This window comes from Alligator sinensis, unplaced genomic scaffold, assembly GCF_000455745.1.
Source record: "Alligator sinensis unplaced genomic scaffold, ASM45574v1 scaffold352_1, whole genome shotgun sequence".
In the NCBI taxonomy this organism is placed as follows: Eukaryota; Metazoa; Chordata; order Crocodylia; family Alligatoridae; genus Alligator; species Alligator sinensis.
The window spans coordinates 426,565-440,495 of record NW_005842223.1 but is presented as its reverse complement, the minus strand read 5'-3'; the positions used below and the strand labels follow the sequence as shown (position 1 = coordinate 440,495).

At 42.0% G+C, this 13,931-nt stretch overlaps 1 protein-coding gene across 6 annotated transcripts in view; it reads left to right on the top strand.

The window, feature by feature from the left end:
• Window positions 1–13,931, top strand: part of GALNT18 (polypeptide N-acetylgalactosaminyltransferase 18) — a 432,273-nt gene that overhangs the window by 1,369 nt on the left and 416,973 nt on the right. The window contains exon 1 of one of the 6 annotated variants that reach the window (XM_025208205.1): window positions 67–442. The exons of the other annotated variants lie outside the window; for them this stretch is intronic. Within the exon in view, the coding sequence (XP_025063990.1) occupies window positions 280–442 (163 nt within the window). The 5' untranslated portion in view covers window positions 67–279. Of the gene's footprint in view, window positions 1–66; window positions 443–13,931 lie in introns of those variants that run through there. 6 annotated transcript variants of the gene reach the window in all.

The window sequence follows — 13,931 nt, the reverse complement described above, 5'->3', positions numbered from 1 at the left end:
CCCACCGCCACCCAGCGCAGCCCCCCGGGCCACAGGGGGGTCCCTCCGTGTCCCACAGGTGCCCTCGGCCCCGGGGGGGCGGGACGGGACGGGACGCAGTACACACAACAGGCGAGAGGATCCTGCTCGCTCCCCGGGCATCTCCCCTCGGTGCCCGGCTCTGTCCTGCTGCCCGGGTGCTTTTGCAGAGCCCCCTCCGCCCATGCCGGGCCTCCCCCTGCGCGCAGCCGGCCCTCCCCGAGGGGTTGAAGCCACCCGCTTCCCTTCCGGGGGTGAGAGATGGTGGGTCCTGCCCCTGCCGGCTGGCAGGCGGCCCTCAGGTTTCTCCGGCTTCCTCCCCTCCAATTTGCAAGCATGGATATTCTTGTCAGAGTGGCAGCCCAGGGCACTGCTGCAGCTTTCCCTCATTTAAGGCAGGGGATTTCCAAAGCAGCTGTATTGGGTAAGTCCCTGACTTTTTTCTCCCAGCTCCATGCCCGGCGCCCTCCTGGAAATGCCCACGAGTTCCAGAGGTGGCTTCTGTCAAGTTCTCTTTTCAGGAAAACAGCAGGCCTTATATCAGCAGGCTGGCTTGGTCGCTTGATAAGAAATCAAATCATTCCTATTCCTGGAACGAGAGCATTCTTTCAACTCGTGACATTACCTTCGCTCATGGGCCTTTTCAGTTTTGCATGCCCTTAAAAATCCTTTCAGGAACATTTGCAGCTTGTCTCTCAGAAGTACTTGCACCCACCGCTTGGTGATAAAATCTCAACTGTATTTGGGGGTGGCTGGGGGGACAGGGAATAAATGGCACATTTAGAAAGTTTTTGTTACTCTTAAAGAAACCACCTGGTCATGAAACCACTCATTATCCCTAAACTGAGTTAAGGTGGCTTTGCCTGTGCGTGTGAAACCACAGCGGTTTGGTGATGATACTTATTAGCAGTTACCCGCTTTCTCTTATAATTGTGTTTTTGCTCAACACTCAGTTGACTTTTGGATTGGAGCATTGATGAGGTTTTGCATATGATAACTTAAGGGTGTGCGTGGTGTATGTATCTACCTACTTGTCTACTTATAGAGCGAGAGAGATCTGTGTAGGACAGATGTGGTTGGGGACCGTGCCCCCCCCCCCCCTCCCGGCAATGGGTCTGGCCTGCTCTCTTACTTACCTACAGCTGGCCACTCAACTTTCACTCAGAACACCGTTTTATTAGAGAAGAGTCTTCCTGAAGTCATGAGTATCTTGAATACTTGACATGAAGGTGGTGTCAGGGGCAACAGGGTTTTATGTTTTTCAGGTTTTCTTCCCATTGCCAATAGTATTACTGCAGTATGTTTTCCACATTTGTTTTGCTCTGACATTGCATTTTAATTTGTTTCTCGATTTGAATGATTTAATTATATGGTATCTGGGTATTTAAATTTCAGCCTATTTCAAGTACACTAGAAATATAGGGTGCGTGTTGTCAAATAAAAATGATGCTTACAATATTTTGAAAGCCAGCAAGGGTTGTGAAATAAGCAAATCCATTACTTTGAAAACAATTTACTTCAATAAGAGCGAGTATAGAGAAAATGGTTCAAAAAGGAGAATAGTAGGCTAGACACTGCACTGTCCAAAAATTGTGCTTTCTGTAGTTGACTGCTTCATTGCAAGGCTGGTACCAGCCAACACAGCTGCACATCCTCAGTCTTTCTGAAGGTGTTGAAGAGTAGCTGTTCATCTTCAAAATGGTTGTTGTGTACCCTTGTTTTGGTAGTTGGCATATAACAGTACCTACCCTCTATTACGTCTGCTCTAGCAACACCACACACCATTTTTTACCGGTTTGTTAATTTGGGGTACATAGATCATGGATCAATTGTAAGCTGGTTATGCAGAAAATTGTGCATGATAAATACTTCTTTCTAATTTTGGACTTGTGCTAACTTGGGCATGTGCTGTGATTGTGATGCACAAGGTCTCCGTGCCATTCCATCGCAGGCAGTCTGGTGTAGACTTGGCCATGTTGTAACTTATCTAGAAGGAGGACCATGGAACATGGCATTTGCAGAGGTACCAAGATGTAGGGATGTGAGACTGGGGTAAGGAAAAAGATTTTGTTGGGTGGCCTTGGCTTTACTTTTCCATGGTCTCTGTCCGTTCAGGAGGGATGTACTCACTTTACACCAGAAGGCTGTGAGAATTAAATAATGATTCTGAAAAATGTAACATTGTCGTTTCCATTATTTCTTCCTGAGTAAAAGGCACACAGTGTACTGTAAAATATTACATGCTGTCAGAAGTTTAATTTCCACTTCTTTAGAGTTTGCAAACAAAATAGCATATTGGTTTTTTGAGAGTGTGTGTGTGTGTGTGTGTGTGTGTGTGAGAGAGAAAATGACAATGAGACCAGATGGATAGTTTTATGTATAATGCAATCTTTTTTTATGGCTATGAAATGAATGTAGTGCAAATGTATCTTTTAGTGCACTGAGCTTTATTACTGGACAATATACTTTAAAGGGCTAAGGTTAATGAATATTGTAATGAATATTGTATTAAATGAAATGTCAGTGGTTCCGATTGAGGGTTTGAAATTGAAATAAAATGTCTCAGTTTACATGGAGACAGTTCATTCTATCAAGTCTACATGGCACATGCTGATTAAAAAAAAAAAAATCTCATTTTATTAATCAATACAAGAGTACTTCAAACAGATCACAACACATCATTCATCTTAATAACACACCATATATTTACCTTGGTGCTAAACAAGAACTAACCCAAGTTGCATGTACAGTAGGAAAATTGTTAGAGTTGATATATTGTTGCAATAAAAATATCAGAAGAGGTGTGATGACAAGAGAAACAGCACTAACAATAATCATCTAGCAATTTAGTATTTTCTACAGTCTAGTTTTTAAATGTCTTAAAAGATGGATCATTTCCCTGAGAGAGCTGATCTGCAGTCCAACAGATTTCACCTCAAATGCCAGTGATTTTTCACTTTTTGTCCTGAGCTGTTTGCAGTGTCATCGTGTGCTACTCAATGCTCACCAGACACTATTCTGGGGTGGCTATATTTCGTTGTTGCTGTATGTACCTACAACAGACCTAAATTAATACATTTAATGCATGAATGTACATTGAACCCTAAAGAAAGTATAGAGTGAAATCTCTGGAATGTGGTTCTTGTTTAAAATTGCTTGAGTAGCAGATAGTTACTGAAACACCTAAGTAATACTTGGAATTCAGTGCCAGGTACTTCCATTGGGGTACATCATACATTGCTGCCAAGTGTCTCATCTTTTCAGAGTATCTCATATATGAAGCAGCATAATTTTGAGAGAAATGTATAGAAGACAAAATGGATGTCCGTAGTTTTCTGACTTTTTTTTCTGGAATGAATTTCTCCTTTTCCCCCCTCTCCCCCTGCCGCCCCCCCCCCCCTTTTTTTTTTTTTTTTTCTTTCAGTATAAAAGATATGAGGCTTAGGCTTTCCCTCTTTGGGGAAAGGCACAAATATATCTATATCTATGCAATACATATGGCAATGTTGCAATATATTTAACAGAATGGAAGCCCCTAGAATATTGCATAAAACCAGGCCCACAGGATCCGACCCTGGCACCTCACCATACTTATTCTTGTGGCAGTTTCCTTCTCTGAAACAATTATCAGCAGAGTTATCAAATCTGTCCTAGCTCATTTCTGCCAAGCACAGAAGCAATCAAATGTATTTATCACTAAATAAAATGTAAGTATTCCACGGTGATAATGAGTAGAATACATTTTGATTTGAGGTCTACGATTTATGCCCTGACACCAGGGGCCATACATGAATAACTTTTGAGCCCTTTCTTTGTTTGAAGTCCATGAACTAATTGTGTGAGGAAGAACTGCTCCAGTAAGGACAAGTCCCAGGATTCTTCCCCATTTAGACTCTAGCTGCCATGTTCAGACTTCATGTCAGTGGAGATTAGTTTGAATGTAGCTGTCACGTCCCCCACATGCTTTGAGACAGAAAAAGTACAAGTGGGGGGAGGCAGGCAGGGAGCAACCAAAACTTTTTAAAAGTAGCTCGAGCTAGAGGAGTGCAGCTCCCTAGCAACCCTGTATTTACTAACTCCTCTGGAAGCCCAGTACATGTAGGTGCAGACAGCAACTGCAGGAGAGTTAACAACCATAAGCCTACTCACCAGAGCCAGAAATGCACTTTTATATTTATTAAACTATACTGTATATAATTTTCTGTTATCTACTCACTATACCCTTCCTGATTTCTGTCCTCCCTCACTTTCTCTCCATCAGCAATGACTAGGAAACAGTAGCTGGAATTGGGGATTTGTAGTTTAGCTATATTGTATAGTAAGTGTCTTGAACCAAATCTTATTACTGTAGACAAGACATTTCCTTTTTTACTTGATAGATTTGCTTTTGGCAGATTCTGCTTCTCTGATTATTTTAGCTGGAATAGGTCAGTTCATTTGCAAGAAATTTGTAGTGGAGATGACAAAGCTATTAGGAAAAAGTACATCCATTTTCTTTTCACATGTAAATTACTGAATTATCTAAAAACCTTGATAATTTAGACTTCTTAACCTAGTTTAGTTTATAAAGGTGTGATTTGCATAAAGCATCCTTTTAGTGGTCTGTAAGCTTATAGAATCCTAAGCATTTAGTTGGGAAATGGAATGGACAAAGACTGTATTGTAAGCTTTTCCTTCTACAAGATCAGTTGTAGTGGGAAGCGTGGCTCACAGTGTTTGTCTCATCCTTTTGTCTTATGAGGTCACATGTTTAAATTCTGAGCCTGCTGGTGTGTGTTAGGCTGATTGTTGGATTGTGACAGAAAGCACATTGTTCTTGAAAGGGTGGGACAGCCAGGGATATTGTTAGAAAGACATCAAAATAAGCACGAAAAGAATTATAGTAATAAACATAAATATGCCATTCTTAAAGAAAACATGGTTAAACACAGAGCATTATTAAATGTTTTGCTAACTGATTCTCAGTTGCTTAGTAATCTTCATTACAAGCATGTTCAATCACAAAAAAAATCAATAATAGCCTTTAGAATGAGTGTCTAATGGTTGTCTTGAATGAATTGAGTGCTCAGGAGCAATCAGCATTGCATTTTATTTTTGGCAGAGTTTTTTTTTTTGTTTTTGTTTTTGTTTTTGTTTTTTTGTTCAAAGATGTGTGTACAGAAACACATGATGGATGTTTCATATGTTGCATATTGAGATTGGACTCCAAAGTGGTTGGTCTAGAGAGTTGTAGTCATAGTTAAACTAGACATTAAAGACTGGGATTTTCCTAGTCAAACCAAATTACTATTGTTCGTGAACCAGGTTCAAAAAAGGAACCAAAGTTAGAGTTAATTAAAAAAGCCTACTTAAATTAGCAATAACATTAGAGTCAGTGCTTTGGAAGGCATGCTTTGTAATGATGCTGGAAAACTCCAACTGTCTTATGGTAATTGCTGTTCCCCTTTTCCTGAAAATATTTACTTCGTAGCACCCACAGGAATTGAGTCCTGGACAACTTCAGGAATGCTGATTAGTTTCTCTGTAATGATAATTTCCCCAACTAAAGTACTTAAGAGCATCCCTGATTTATGTATAAAAGGGTTTACATATATGCAGTTCCTTCAGTATGACAAGAAAAGAAAAGGGATGGGGTGACCTAGTAGGCACTTAGCTGGAAATGTTAGAGGTATGGCAGACAGTTAAATATGGTCGTTTTAGGACAGCGCGTGTTTGTCATTGGCAAATTTAAAGGACTAGCCCCAATAAGTCATAGTGGCAGGGGGGAAACTTTTTTTGGAAAGGCAACCCTGTCTTGGGAAGAGTCAGCAGAGCAGAGGAAAACATCTTTAGCGTAGGGCTACTTCTGTAATAGGTGTTGCTTCATCTCCATATGACTATGTAAACCCATTTATTTATGGGCCTACCTGTGTCATTTTAAGGTGTGACTGCAGAATTTGCCTTTTGGTATTGTGCTTCATCTGGGGCAGGGCAGATGGGCTATGGAAATTTTTGGTTCATGCTTGCAGTAAGGTCACTGATTTGAGTTAAGCTTGAGTAAACAGTCCACATCAGTGATAGATACCATCTATATTAATAGGCTGTTGTTTTACCAAGTAGCAATAACTTAGTCGATATATGTTTTGGGAATGTATGCAGTCCCTCGTTGCTGTGATATTTTGAGTGTCTGTCTCTATTCCTCCCCCAACAAACACTCCCGTGCCGCCCTCCCTTTGCAATCCATGGGACTTAGACACCCAAGTAGCACTTTGATCCAAAGAGAGGACATAACCAGAACTTATGTGCTTTTATACAGAGGTATGATCCTGAAAATCTCCACTCAACTGCTGCTTAACTCTGGAAGTGCCTTAAGTCTATGAGCTCTGTACTTTGTAACCTGGATGTTCCTGAAAGTTCTGCTTCTGCACTTGTGTAGGAGTGCCCCAGTCTTGACAGTATCTGGTTCATGTCTAACCTTGACTGGGTCCAGAAACTAGGGGTGTCTCCCTCTAAGTACCATGTCAGGCTTTTGGTCTAGTAGCCAAGCCCAGAGAACTCCAGATGTGCACAGACAAGATTGGGCTCACCACTTGGATGCTGGTGCCTTTCTCTTTTATAGTTTAGTATTGAAGGCATTTTCCCAGGATGTGGAACACCCAGATCAAATTGCTCCTTTGCCTGTAGAGATTCATAACCACATCTCCTGTCTCCCCGGAGACTGTCCTAATCCCCTGGGTACTGGCTAGTGTGTGTGCGTGCACCTGGCTATTGGCTAGTGTGTGTGTGTGTGTGTGTGTGCGTGTGTACGTGCATAAATGCGTGCACCTGGCTCTTGGTTAGTGTGTGTGTGTATATGTGCCTATTGGCTAGTGTGTGTGTTTGCCAATTGGCATGTGTGTGTGAAGGGGGAGGAGAAGGAAGTACTTTCCTCTCTTCCTATTGAAGTTGTGCCATTCTGCAGAAGGATTCAAGATCCCTCAGGCTGAAAAAGAGCACAAGAGGGAGTGTGATTCTACAGCTTAGTAGTTAGGGCACTTTCAGGGGGCAAGGATGAAACCTGGATTCTGGTTCCTGTTTACAGGATTGTTTTGGTTTCTTACATAAAAAATGTTGGACAAAGTATAGAAGTGACATTAGGATAAGGGACTGGTTGTTAAGTCTCTTCCTTCCAGAGAGTGCATCATGCACTGGACTACGGAATCATGCTCCTTGTTGTTCCCTTTAGCTGAATGAATCCTGGGTCACTGGCAGATGTTAGATTTATCCTTTAATTAATGGATGTTTTGTGTGATAAATGGTGACATGTCAGACATTTAAGCAATTTATCACACAATAAAGAGAGGAACCTACCTCAAAAGTTACTTATTGAATATGGAACTTGTTTGTGGTGGGTATGCATCACGTGATAAACATCTGCATTTTAACATCTGGCATATTACTGAGTCCCTGTTTTACTTAGTCCCGTTTTCCCTTCCTGACTCTCCCTCCCCTCAACTGAAGGGTTTGTCATTGAAATGGTGTTATGAATGATACATAAAGCACTGCATAATGCAATAATCTGGTGCTACCTATTTGAATGCCATCAAGAGAAAGCATGATGATAAATAGAAAATCAGGGCCAAATTCTGACTCTGCTGTGAGAGCCACAAAGACATCTTAATGAGTTATGCTACTATTTTCCCAGCATGGGTGAATCCCTGGTTATCACTGGATTAGCACAATGGCTTCTTTACCAACTTTCATTGTATTGAATGTAGTTGAGAAAAAATACGCTTTAGTTGGGGACCTGCTTCATCTAATCATTCTTTGGCTGCTGTTAGCACCTGTAGTAATTTAGAGTAGCTCTGAGGCTACTCCGATGTAGGTTATGTGTTGCATTAGGATTGTCTCTGAGGTTTAAGACTGAAGTCATAATGCTGATTTACAGATGTTCTGCATATATAATGCAATGTGTTCAGGATTTAGCCTGTAGTTCAAAATAGAAGTCATGGAAATATTAATAATTGGTGAGCCCTTTTGCTGACCTCAAATGGCAGACCAATTTCTTTAATTTGTGTTAAAGACTTTGGGGATCAGATCTGAAGTTTTAGTCTGGTGTCTTGACCCATACAAAGACCTATGCAATAAAGTGAAAACTGGCTTCATATCTTTCTGGAGGTTACCTGTAACTTTCTGCATTCTATGATATATATTCTGTCTCTTTCTCTTGCCTCTTGAACTGTCTGTCTTAAAGCCAAGCTTCCCCCCCTCTGTTTGCACTGGAATCTTCATTCTGTTTGCACTGGAATCTTCAATTCAACCTATGAGACCTTTTTATACCAAAACTTTGTTATATGCTAGGTGAATTCACTCTTATATGAACGGTTTGGTGGATGCCCACAGTCATCTGCTTTGTGCAGTGCATTGTGGGAGTGATGCACACCAAAATATAGTCTCCTGTGTGGATCTGTGCTCCTCACTTGTCTGTGACACGTGTTTCTGTAGCTGCCATCCCCATTACGGTAACATTCACCACCACCCTGTGCTTATGTGTACTGTCTGCTGTTGGTGAGCACCAAAACTGTCTTGTAAAAGCAGTAGAAATGGGTCTGGGGGTCAGTACAGTCGAGGTCTTGGAATGTATCCCTCTTTGTTACATTGTCAAGTGGGTTTCCTTTATGCAAATTCGAGTTATGCGCTGTTTTCCAGGAACACATGTACAGCATAAAGTGAGGGAAACCTGTATTCTAGCCTAAGTAGGCATACCCACACTAGCTTTAATGTAGCTATTGTGGGCCAAATAAGAATGAACATATGAGGGTAGGGACCAATAAGAGTGAAGATATGGGGGCTGGGACTTCCACATGGACTGTACAAATCTGATAGGTACATCTTTGAATTTCTAAGCTCTGAACCTGTAGTGCTGCACGTTCACTACCGTTGTTACTGGGATAGCTGAATTGACAATAGTGAGGGTGTACATTATGGTCACATCTTTGCTTTGCTGGGTAGCATACCCTTTGCATAGTGACATTCTTTGTTTATATTTCTAGTGGATTTCCTCTGCTGACCTAGCATTCTGTAAAACTGAGATGCTGTTTGTCATGATAATTTAGGTTTTTTTGAGGCCAAGGTATGCGTTTCTGGGAGCCCGGCCATGTAAGATCTCTCTAGCATTGCTTCTGGATAACTTTTAAAATGAGGGAGATAAGGAGAAAGTTGTATCTATTTAGAGGGAGAGATACATGGTCCATGTTGCCATGCTGGAGTACCTCTTCTCAAATGACAAACATTTAAACAGTTGTCTTCTCAAACTTCTGATTCCTTACCTCTTCTCCTTTTTCTGCTAAAATTTATGAGTATCATTCATATTGCAGTTGAAATCAGGGCCCTCTTGCTTACTGGTTCATAATGAGAATTTCTGCCACAAAGGACTCAGGGTCTTACAGAGACACGACTGACAGAAGGTAAGATAAGAAAACCGAGGCCTGCTAGCATGTGAGAGCAGGTGTAACCACTTACAGAACAGGGCACCAAGTAGGGGAATTTCCTCAGACCTCTTTTCATTCTGTTTGTTTTCACCAAAATGGAGTTGTCCAATTAGTGGATTCGCATTGCTAGTCATGACCCACCTCAAATTCCAAGCCACTTCCTAAATGTGATTGCATCATTGGTTGGATTTTCCTCCTATTCAAGTTGCCGCTGTTAGTCACTGGCACAAAAATAACTTTGAAGGAGAGGGATTTTGTCAAAGGAATAAATGAGAAGAGAATCTATGCCAATATTTCTGTATGTTCAAGACCACAGTCTAACCGTCATTGCAGGTTTGATGTTGTGGGAGAGAGAAGAGTTTTTGTTCTGAGAATAGAGCTTGGTACCTATGAGACTGTAATCAGATTTTAACTAGAGACGTACTTTGTGAATCATCAAGCTAAGCAGTGAGTTACCTAGCCCCACTTTCATGGTGGATTCACATTCGTTGAATACTTTTCATCCCTGAACTGAGTCGTGACATGCTGGAGGCTCCAAACAAATGTTTGGCATGCCGTACGTGAAAGAAACTGTGCCTGATTAAACTCTACCAGCACAACAGAGTTGTGTTTGTACCCTGTGCATTGGGAAATAATGTGACTGTAAAGTTCTGATTATAACAACCAATTTTTTTCAGGATTATCTGTACTAAGAATTAACAAGTCTCACAGGTGGGAACATAGTACAGTATAAGAAATCATTTTGTTCTTCTTTTTTTCTTTCTTTCTTTTCTTTCTTTTTTTTTTTTTTTTTTTTTTTTCAGGGATTCTTGTTATTTTACCATCTGGGTATTACAAGATCACACAGCATGAAACCAGCATTTCTCTCTTTCACCAGTACTAACAGGCATATTTTCAGTTGTTCATGTGGGGCATGGATGGCTAAACCTATTATTATGCTGTAATTCATATGGTATTTCTGATTTGAAAATGTGACCATGCTAGTAACCATGGGGGAAAAAGTCAGGGGAGTAGGAGGATATGGAAAAAAAACTGAAGGCTCCATGAAAATGTTCTGCTGTATGAATATTTTATACCTTTTTAGTTATTATGAGACTATTGTTATTGCTGCTAAGGAGTGCAGAGAGACAGTAAAATGCTTATGATTTCCATTCTGAAATTCTCTCATTTTGTCTTGCCCATTCTTTCAAAAGTAGCTTTCTATTTAATGAATTTTAGTAAACATTTATTTGTGTTAATTAAAAAGCAAGAAAGGAAGAAAATACTACCAAATCTGACTTTTAAGCATGCAAGACTTAAATCTAGTTGATATAGTTCAATGTAGTGGTCTCTTAGAAAAGAGAAAAAGAAATATCTAAACAGAGTGTTTAATCTGAAATGTTCAATTTCTTTAGTGTATAGTAAATATTCAGTTAGCATACAGTCAAAAAATAGTAAACAGAAATGTGTATGTATCCAAGCTGTCACATTCTTGGTATAGCCAATTTTTACGGTCTCATTTTTTGAGTTCTGTCTTGTCCTTCAGGCTGGGGACAGAAATTATACATAAACCAGCTTAAGTGGTCAGAAACTGGTTTAAACCTGTAACAGTACAGAAGCTCAGTGCACATAAACCAGTTTCAAATGTCAGAAACTGGTTTAAAATAAACTTGGTTGAATGTAGTATTAGATTTAAATGATTTGGGTCAAAGTGGTTTATGAAATGTCTGTCCCAGACCCTTTCCTGGTTTAAGTTTAAATCACAGTCCCCCAGCATCCCAGCATGTTTTTCAGCCCTGCCAGGGCTGGGCTGCTCTGTCTTCTCTAGAGAGCAGGGTTGGTTCTGACCCTTGGCTCTCTAACTGGAGAGCCAAGTGAGGGCTGGCTGACAAGCGGGTGGGGGAGGCAAGCCTGGCTGGGGATGCATCCCACTCTGTGGGGGTGGGGAAGGGAGGGGACAGGAACTGTTCCCCCAGGTAAACCCTGGCTGGTGTCTGGGGCCGAGGGGAGCGGGGTTGTGAAACTTACTGCTGACTGTGACTGTGGACTAGTAATCTCAGAGGCACCTGAAAGCAGGAAGAGGAAGTGATGAGCAAACCTGCAGAGTCCTGCTGCTGTGAACTTGGACAGCAAATCCCAGACACCTTGAGGGCAGTAGAAAGAGGAAGTGAACACACAGCCCATGCTGGTTATGTGCCAGAGAGCTGTGCTTTAGTAACCACAACTTTTGCCTTGAGCCACTGCAGGCATGTGGCTGCATTTCCTGAATCAAAGGTAAATGTCTGTTCACTTCTGTTTCAATTTAATCTCTGCAATTTAAACTAACCTGCAAAGACTGAATCAATTCAACCTCAGGCTTTTTGACTGTACTTAGCCCTAAACACTTACAGCTCCCATGTTGTATAGTGCTTTGCACATTACCTCAAAAGTTGGCTCTGCATGAAACACAAGCCAGGGGGCGCTACAGCACAGCTCTCTGGCATGTAGCTAGCATTGACTGTGAGTTTGGTTTGTCTTCCCACTGCCCCTGAGGTCTCTGGGATTTGCAGTCCAACATCACAGCAGTAGGACTCTGCATGGTTGCTCATCACTTCCTCTTTCTGCTACCAGGTGCCTCTAGGATTTGTAGTTCCCAGTTCCGGCCAGCAGTAAGTTTTTAGCAGGGCAGGGCAGCTTTGTACTTGCGGGAAGAGAAGTTTAACCCAACTCCCTGGCCCCAGACCACAGCTGGGGTTTGTCTGAGGGTGGGGGCAGTCCATGCCCCAGCTCTTCTCTGCTGGAGCAGACAGCACAGCCCAACCCAGAGCTGGAAAGTATGCTGGGATGCTGGGGGACTGTGATTTAACTTGAACAAGGGAGGGGCCTGGGACAGAAGTTTCATAAACCAGTTTGACCCAAATCAGTTAAGTCTGATACTACATTCAACCAGGTTAATCTTAAACCAGTCTCTGCCTGTTTGAAACTGGTTTATGTGCACTGAACTTACAGGTTTAAACCACTTTCTTAAACCGGTTTATGTGTAACTTTCTTAAACCGGTTTATGTGTAACTTCTGTCCCTAGCCTGGGAGTCTAGCTGAATCTAACAAAGACTGAATTGGTGCAAGCTAGGCACTGGGGAGCTGCAAGAGGTAAAGCAGGAAAGGCTTCCAGCATAATGGTATTCTAACATGTAAAATGAGAGAGGCCCTGCTCAACCATTAATTTCCACTGTCTTAGGTATGGTTTATGCCAGTTTTACTATTTCATTTAGAGGAACATTTTTTTTCCTGTTACAGTGATACTGGTCCCATCACAAATACAGATGCAACTTTATTGTTAGAAGGGTATGTCTATCAATGCAGCTTTCTCTCCTTCCTGTACAGAGATAGTTCTACTGGTATATGATTGTATCCAAACTAGGGAGGTTGTATCGTTTTAATGATAGCAGTACACTTCCAGTGGTACAACTTTATGTATGTAACATGTAGAATTCCATGCTCACAAGGTCTTTCCTACTATTTCCTTACCACTTTGGGGCTGTACAGGAGCAGGTGGGTATAAAAGCTATGTGGGGATGTGTGTATGCTTATCACTGCAGAAGTTGTTTGCAAAATAGACCTCCAAGATAGAAAGATAAAGGAAAGGACATGGGATTTGGACTTATTGGCTAGGGACAGACATTACACACAAACCAGTTTAAGTGATCAGAAACTGTTTTAAACCTATAACAGAACAGACGTTCAGTGCACATAAACCAGTTTGAAAATGGCTGAAACTGGTTTGAGATAAACCCTGTTTAATATATTATCAGACTTAACTGATTTGGCTCAAACCACTGTATGCAATGCCTGTCCCAGACCCCTTCCTTGTTTAAGTTAAACCAGACTCTCCCAGCATCCCAGATGCTTTGTAGCTGTGGGTGGGGCTCTGCTCTCTGCTCCAGGACAGCAGGGCTGGCCCTGCCCCTCTGCTCCCTGGCTGGAGCTCTGGCAGATACTGTAGGTATAGCAGCACATGCCTGGCTTCCTCCTGTTTTTCCCCCCACTCTGCTTCCCCCCTCCCCCCCACATTCCCGGTTCAAGCAGGGATTTCCCCCTCCCCTCTGCCTCTACATAGCATACACCTCTCAGCATTAGCTAGCAGACCATATGCTGGCTACGGTCCGTGCTGGGGGAGAGGGGACAAAGCCAGACAAGACAGTGTCAGCTTAGGGCTTTTTGGAGCTAATCAAGAGGGAGCTGGTAATGTCCCTCCATTCCTTCCATGGCAAAAGTTGTTAAACAAGTGCTTGAACTAATGAGAGAAGCTTTTGTTTCATTTTGTGGGCTGATAAATGCTAACAACTCCCTGTGTAACTCCCTGCTGTGTAACTAAATGCTCTGTTATCAATAGTAGTGGTGTGGGGGGGAGCCCTCTCCCTAACTGGAGCATCCTTCTGGGGCCTGGCCAAACCACCCCTCAGCTCAGCAATGTGGAAGGGAAGGGAGGGCCGCTCTCGCGCCCCC